The sequence below is a fragment of the Mycetomoellerius zeteki genome, unplaced genomic scaffold (genome assembly GCF_001594055.1).
Source record: "Mycetomoellerius zeteki isolate Tzet28-1 unplaced genomic scaffold, Tzet1.0 scaffold111, whole genome shotgun sequence".
Taxonomy (NCBI): Eukaryota; Metazoa; Arthropoda; class Insecta; order Hymenoptera; family Formicidae; genus Mycetomoellerius; species Mycetomoellerius zeteki.
Window position 1 is genome coordinate 806,108 of NW_017256029.1, and position 8,602 is coordinate 814,709.

The 8,602-nt window shown below is 32.6% G+C and overlaps 1 protein-coding gene across 2 annotated transcripts in view; it reads right to left on the minus strand.

Moving 5' to 3' along the window:
* LOC108726468 (probable G-protein coupled receptor CG31760) overlaps positions 1-8,602 on the minus strand; it is a 98,415-nt gene that overhangs the window by 70,830 nt on the left and 18,983 nt on the right. For both annotated transcript variants that reach the window (XM_018454061.1, XM_018454067.1), the window contains exon 2: positions 741-924. In XM_018454061.1, the coding sequence (XP_018309563.1) occupies positions 741-924 (184 nt within the window). The remainder of the gene's footprint in view (positions 1-740; positions 925-8,602) is intronic.

Consider the following 8,602-nt stretch of genomic DNA (forward strand, 5'->3'; position numbering starts at 1 on the left):
TACACGACAAATTCTAAATTGAATTAATGAAAACGTAATAGTAATAAAAACAAATTGTAGATACGTACTTTTTGATAAAAATTGTATTTTTAAAAATTATTTTAATTGAATAATAAAATGCTGTTAAAAAAAGTAAATATAAACTATTATACATATAGCTTGTTTCATACAGAAATAATTAAATATCACGCATTTTATCAGGCTTAAATTGTAATTGAATGTTTACACATTCACGCACCGCAAGTCAAGCTAAACTTACTTCAAACATAGATCAACGTACTTCATTTCCACATATGTTTAAATTCAATCATTTTATTATAAAAAATGACTGTTATTACAATATAACATATCATATAGAAATTTTCCTTTTAATTAATAATACATCCCTCTTAGATTTACTTTTTCAAGCAGAAAAATACATATAAAATTTTGAAACGATCGAAAATTTACTTACCCCCTCTTGGATCAAATTTTTCTCTTTTTTTAATTGTAATATTTGAATTAAATGATAAAAAAAAAATTATGTTATAAAAGAGATATTTTGCGATAAGTTTCCCTTTGTTCCTTTCCATAAATACATAAACGGAACTCAATGTCAACTTGTCCCTTGTGTCAACCGGTCCAGGTATTCCTTACTAACGTATAAGAGAGTTACGACCATCGCGTACACATTTTCAATTTATCAATGGGGAAAGTAAGATAATCGTACATTTGATGTGACAGAAAGAATCTGTACTCACTTGAAGAAGTAAGTATCGTTGATGTATCCGAAGAAGGGTACAGTGTAGGTCAGCATCCAGATATTGCCACCCCCGCAGTCGTAATACGGTTTCGACCATCTGCCATCCTCGTATTTCACTGTCAAGATTTCGTCCTCCTCCCTTTCCGTGTGCGCGCTTTCGTTCAGCGTATAAGTGTGGAATCCTGGAATAAAGCGACAGAGAGAAATCATTAAATAGGTCGAGTCTATTCTCTCCCCCGAAATTTAATTAAAGGATCTCCATTCTCTAATAACGACTTAATTAGTATATGTATACAATTGATTAATTTATACTATAATATAAAGCAATTATAATATTTTTTGTATGTTAATATTAATTACCACACAAATTAATCAATATTACATCAACATTAAAAGTTTAATTATAAATTTAATCAAAAATTAACCGCACTGTTTGGATTGAAATTGTATTTCAATCAGGTACTCTCTCTTCTAATTATATCAATTATTAAATATTTATCTTGATAGCTATTTGATAGTAATTATGTATATTATTTATCATTTATTTGAGATTCAAAAATCTCTTAAAGCTAGAAAATATAAATGTGTATGTTTTTGTTTTCACGTTATATCATTTATTATAGTATTTTCACGCAATATATGTATATAATTTTTCACTTAATCCTTTATTTCATGTAAAAAATCTTTAAACCAAACTTATTGCGCTACCTTTTCTACGGTTTTTCATCAGAACTAATTTTCTCCAAACTATTTTCTTCTTTATCTTTGATCTTACGACCATTCACTTTTGACAACATTTCCAGAAGTTAATCTCCAGAAATTCAGTGATCCCCAGACGCCCAGCTCACTGGAAATTCACTGTGTAAGGTTCCGAGTAAGGTTCTGGTAATTCAAGGATCTAACAATAAGAGCCTTGCGTGTGTATCTCAGTATGTGCGGCGTACTGACTGTAGAGAGAGTATTAAGGATTCGTATAAATATATGAGGTACAGCGGAAAGAGGTGCCGCGAGAAATTGTCCCGAGTTCTCTGGGTAGATAAAGGAAACGAGCTTCGTCGTATCTGTTTTTCCGTCGACTTGCTACTCTCTTTTCCTGCCCTACCTCTCACCACCAGTGTCGGTCATGATGCCGTTTTCTTCCTACATGAAGAAATTGCTGAGCTTTATCGGTCATGATCCGCCTGAATGTGAGAAACGTTATTCGCCCAATTTTTCTCGTGTCATGCTGCGGGATAATCGATGCCGTTTCAACCATTGTCGTTTATGTAGCACAGCACGGGCCACCGTATCCGTACTTTTTCGATTAGTTCCATATCATTCGTATATAAATGTAACTTCCCTTTCTAACGCAGTAAGTAACATCTCAGGTTCACAAACTCTCAAGTATGCTAGGCATCTCAGATTATATTAAGAGCAACTAAACTTGCTATCGTAGCGAATGGTAATAAAATTATGCAGCCTCGTAAATATTTATCAGGGCTCGCATATAGTTAAACTAGTACGAATTAAAGCTGCCACTTAAGATAATTATGATATGGGTATTTTTACGTTTTTAAATTATAATTGTCTATAAATTTCAAATTGATCCTATCACTTGTAATTAATCATAGGTGATGATAAACACAACTGCTTATCTACCTATATTTGTTACATTTATTGGTCAGATAAAGAATCTTTACAATCTAGTATACTATTTAATATATTTTAGTATTTAATATACTTTAGTACTTGTGTGTTTCAGTTGATAATAACAAGAATTTATTTTATTTACTCATAACATAAAATTAAAAAAATAGATTAACGAAAACAACTGTAAAATTATATGTTAATCAAAAACTTTTAGCAGTCGCTGTACATAATACCTTAGAAAATTGCCGCTTTAAGAATTGTCACGTTTTATTACAGACGCGCGCGCGCAATAATGTAATATAAACATAAAAAGAAATAAGGGAAAAGAAGAAAAGTTAATATTACTATCTTTACATATATGTATATAAAGCAAGAATGTGTCCCGCACAGCTTCTCTCGTATATGGTATTCATATATTTTAGCGCAACTTGTTCGTGGTTTATCTAACTCGACTATTCATATTTAGAAAAAGGACCCACATTTTATGACCCGCATATGCTACACTCGAAGCAAACTATAAAGATATACGACCGACGCGTGTGTCAACAGTTAAAATATTGTAAAATTATGACAGACGATACACTCTGCTTTAAATATAAAATAGTAATGATACACCGCATACATACTTGCTTGAATAAGCTCATAATAAACTGATAAGTGAATAAAATAGCTGCATATGTAGATAACCCAAGCAGAGAAATGCCCTTAATTAAGACGGTCTTAATCAAGACGCGTTTTTATTCTCGAGACTGGTAAAAAAATTGAGAAAACGCCCTGATTCGGCGCCAAGTTGTAACGCGTGCTCTCTCTTTTTTTGCTCTACTATTTCTCGTCCCTTACTTCTCATTTCTTTCCCTCATTCCCGTCCTACCTGCAAGATCAAAATCCCAACTTGATTTATTCGACGGTATTTCCTCTTTTAATACAAATCCTGTTGAAACCTATTTAAGAAATCTGCAGCATGTCTATTAACCGCCGCCGCGACAATGACGATCATTTAAATTCTTAAATACTTTTAGATTTTTAAATTTTTTTTTTGAATTTTTAACTTTTAAGTTATCTAATGACAATTAAAAATATTTGTCTTCAAGCCGTTAAACAAAATTTATTTTGCTAGCTCGTTAAAGAGTTCTATTGATAAAATGTTATTTGACAATGATAAGATATCTTTTATATTCCCTTTTATTTAACTTCAACAAATTGGAAACACAACAATGAACGAATTTAGATGATTAAATTTTATTTTGCTTTTATTTCTGTACATTTTGGTGCAAAACTCGAAAAATTAATAGAATTTAATCAATATATTTCTGTGGGTACACACACTCGCTTTATTGGAGACTTGAACTCTTACTCTCTGATCACTGAAAGGATTCAAAGAAGATTGAACGTAGTCGCAAAGGGCGGACAGCAAAAACACCAAAAGATTTACTGACGTAGAAAAATATTCAATTTGATTTCAGGTCAGCTCCAGTGCCATTAAAGTCGGGTAGAGACGAGCAAAGATGGAAAAAGCAGAAGGGAAGCATTTTAAAGGAAAGCATCCAGAAAATAGTGGAATTAAATAAATAAAATTCTTTTACAGTGTATGTTACTCTAGATCGAATCACTTACTTTATTTCCTTTCTGTCTCTTTACCGTCTTTTTACCACATATTTCTTGAGTGTTTCATAAAATGCACAGTATGCGAGAAACATCCGTTATATTATGTAACATTTCCCTTCAATATCCCGTTAGCAAAAAATAGCTGATTGATGATGAAGTACATTATTAGTTTCTCGGTAGCATTACCAACCGTTTAATTTTTTTTTTTAATTCCAGATCTTTGAATACATCTGCATCTGAGAATTCTGAATTTGTTATATGCCAAGATATTCGATTCTTAACATATTTACGAACTTGAATCTTTTGAATTTGACGTTCTTGAGGCATTCCTCGCAAGCTTGAGTCCTTGGAATCTTAAATTTCTGATTTATACTTTTACTGTTAAACTTTTGAACTTTCAGATATTTAACGTTTTATATATATAAATTTTGAAATCAACAAAACTTGCAGGTAATATATAAAATTAGTAATTAAATGTTACAGCAGATGTAAGATATAAAGTGATAGAGATTCGTTTACGTTAAGGGAATAATCTTTAAATTACTTAAACAGATCAAATAGAGTTCAAAGTATCTTATTATTATAATCTTTTAGATTGGCCCTAATGTTTCGATCTGTTCGTCTTATATTATCGTCATTATAGTCATTATAGCAATAATAATATTTCGCTCGTTATTAACGTGAAGATTAAAACCAATATTTCACGTACTGAACTTGCAAAATGTCTTAGTCGAGTAGGGTAGAGCGGGGCTAGTTGTGACACTTTTTCTTTAAATTATTATAAATCTTCACACAATTATGATAGATTAATGGTAAATGCTTTAAAATGTTGCATGTTCATCTGGCTCGATAATTAAATACTTATAAATCCTTAATATATCTCGTAAATAAGAAAAAAATTACGTTAATTACAAGAATGCAAAGTGGACCAATATGCCCCACCTATGGGGCATGTTGAACATCCTCGAAGGATAAATTGAGCCATGAAGGTAACCGTTTAATGAGGTTATATATTATTAAAAACATGAAAGGATTATAGTTTAATCGTTGACATAGAATAAAAAGCATTGATAAAGACAGATTTCATTTAAGCAGCTGAGTTTATAAGGTTAGTTATGAGGTACTGGCCCAACAAGCCCCATATCGGTGTTGACTGAAATACCTTTTTATAACTGAAAAACCGTAAATAAAATAGCAACTTAAACATTAAAGTTAAAAATTACGATATAATAACTTATATCTAAAAAACACATTTGATTATTATCAATCGCTCTAATTACCATGTAGACCAAAAAGAATACTCACCTAATAATTTTACTTTTGATATACAAAAACGAAAAAGCGTACGTATTTGGCTGTGGATAGCCGGACACAGATTATTGTATTAAGGTACAATAATCTCTGTCTTTGTGCTACATTACGCAAGCATAGACGTATCTATATATATTTTAGTTATTTAGATATTTGCATTTGACCAACTTGCCTCTATGCTCAAATAGCCCCGCTCTACCCTACATTCGATTCGCATTTAAAACTTTTTTCCTAAAAAAGCTCATTCTGTTTTATCAAAGCTTTTATTTTATATCATAGGTAATAATATATCGTATAACTTCCACATTTTAGTAACAACATATGTGATATACGTATTACTATTATTAAAATTCAATAACTGCTTTTTATTTTAACGTAGATAATGCCACTATATAGATTATTACATATTTATTGCAATTGATCCAGAAATGCTTATTTATATTTCATATATTCGCGTAATATTTGCACATAAAACATTGCGCTCGGAAAATTAAAAGAACATCCATCGTAATATCCATCGAATATTAGCAACGGCATATTGCATTGAGTATTGAATGTAGATAAAATATACCGAGTGTCTCGAATTTAAATGACTAAACTTCGGAAATCGATAAACTAAAAAAAAGGTCTTTAGAGATATGCTCGTTTTTGCTCCGTTTTGGAGAATATCGCGAAAAAAGACAAAACATAATTTTCATAATATTATTGTTTTCGTGTACGACTTCAGCCATAATGCTTCAGAAACAGTGCGAGAGTATGCGCGCCGATTTCAAGACACAAGAGTGCCGAATATTATTATATCTTAACCAGACTCGGCGAGTCATTATTATATCTTAACCAGATCAGTGTTTGACTGTAACAATTAAGCTGTCCGTACAAGAAGCAATGTGTGCATTGCTGCAAGAAGCGAATATTTTGAACAATATCTGCATTAAGTGACAACGTGCAGAATAAATAAATGTGAATGAATAAATAATAAATAACTACAAAAATAAAAACTACGTTTTGTCTTTTTGCAATTTTCTTCAAAACGAAGCAAAAACAAGGATATCTCTAAAGGACTTTTTTTCTTAATTTATCGATTCCCTATACACGCTCCAAAAGTTTGGCTATTTAAATACAGGACACTCTATATATCAATATAGGATATAATAATGATAATTACAGTAGTCTATAAACCTTTTTGTCTCTTACATATGCTGACAACATCGGTTTTGTTAAAGATATTTAGCGGCAATGACGTTTAAGCGCAGTTTCATAGATCGGTCGTAATCGGTGGCGATTAAATAGGGATGCTTTTCCGCATTCCCTTTAGTCTATAAAAAGACCATGGAAAGAGTCTCTTTAAGAGTCCCCGAAGTCCTCGTTTCTCATCGTCGAACGCTGCTCGTCCAAGCATCGCCTATTGTTTGTTACATTATCGAGCGCCTTTTGCAAGCTTTTATCCGCATCACGAAACCCCAAAACACGACAAGAAACGAAGCCGCAGCTGTTATATGCAGTTCTCGCACGTATGCATGCAATGGATATGCGTTCTCAGAGATTGTCTGAGACCTGCTGAGAATTTCTCTGTGCGCCCACAGGGATTTTTGCAGACAGCACGAGAAGCAAGGGGAAGTAATGTTTTTAACTCTAATATAATTTTTGAGGGCAATTTTTTGATAAACCTTTTACTAAAGGTTTTAGTAAAAAGCAGGTGGGTAAAACGTTGGGAGGTAAAATGCGTGTGAATTATTCGCTATATTTTCACGCTTAAGTGTACCTGAATCCACTCACCTAAATGTACCTTTTTAACGCATTTATCATAATTTAGCATGTTTCTTCTCTTCATACCCGTTCGTGAAATGAAAAATATGTAGAATAACTGACATAAATATATAGAAATTCCGATATTTAAAATAAACCGGCTAAATTTCCACGATAAATATAGCAGGAATACAGGAATGCGGATTGTAAAGCTAATGGCTCACGTTATCACATGGCATGTTTAACGTTAAACATGACATATGATTACGCTTTATTCGCTTTACATTAAAATGATAAACAGTATAAAGAAATTTAAACCATCTCATTTAATTATATAAGCTAGAGAGAGAATACGGATTAAAAACTGCCGCCATCTTCCAATACAGAAGAGAAGAAATGAGGTATATAATAGGAAGATGAAGAAGCAAACGAGAAAGACGCAACTTTGTTCAAGAAATCACAAAAGACTTATATTACAAAGAGTTGTCTTTACATCCGAGAGAAATATATACCGAACAAGTAGAGTTACCTTCTAAGGAGATATTCCATAACAAAGGGAATTTAACACGAGACGTATAATTCCTCGTGTCAAGAAACAGAGGTCTTTTGTGAAAGATTTATAACAAGACGTATCGGGCCTCCTTCCCCGCAGCGAGTAGCGATATCATTACACTCTGTGCCACAATAGCGGTATCGTCACGGCATTGGCATGGCGATGGAAGAGATCACGTCACCACAAGGCAGCGCGTCTACACAGTTCACGACATATCGATCGAGTTTGCGACAGAACGCTGAGCTCAGCATTGTCTGTCGTCATGTTGAAGGAACGTGCGCATCGCCGTGACATTTCCGTTCTTTTCAACGCAATATCGATACCGAAGAAAATCTACGAGTCTTTAGTAGAACGGCAATCTTTCTAGAAAGTTTCCGGGATGGTTCCGTTATAGCGAGCCATATCTGAACGATCATTAATTCCGCGGAAAAATTTTTTATTACTTTTCGAGAGGCGCCGCTCGATTACAGGCCGAGGGGCAACGAGGTACAAAGGAATAAATCGGGTTTCCATCGCTTTCTGCTAAACTGAATACGTTTCGCGAGTATCAATTAAAAAGAACATGCTTTTCCAATTAATTCGAAAAAGGTTTTAATATCTGAACGATACTGAATCTTTTATGGGGCTTTAAGTATCGCGATACAAACTGTCGATACATTTATTTTCCGTTATTAAAATCACAAATATTGCAGACATCACAAAAGAACAATTATAGGTAAAATTCCCTCGATATGACAAATATTTTTCTTGTAAGGAAAAAAACAAAATAAAATATGTTTTAACGTGCGAGATGGATCACTTCTTAATTAAAAATATAATTTTCTTTTTTTGATGCAATTTTAATTGCAGTCATATTTAGATTTACTAACACTTAAAAGATTAAATTTTTCAAATGTTTGCATTAATTTTTTAATTTTTATGAAAATAAGAAATGAAACGCGCAAATAAAAATAATTAAATCGAATGAGGGTTCTTTCTCTCTCTCTCTCTCTCTCTCTCTCTCTCTCTCTCTCTCT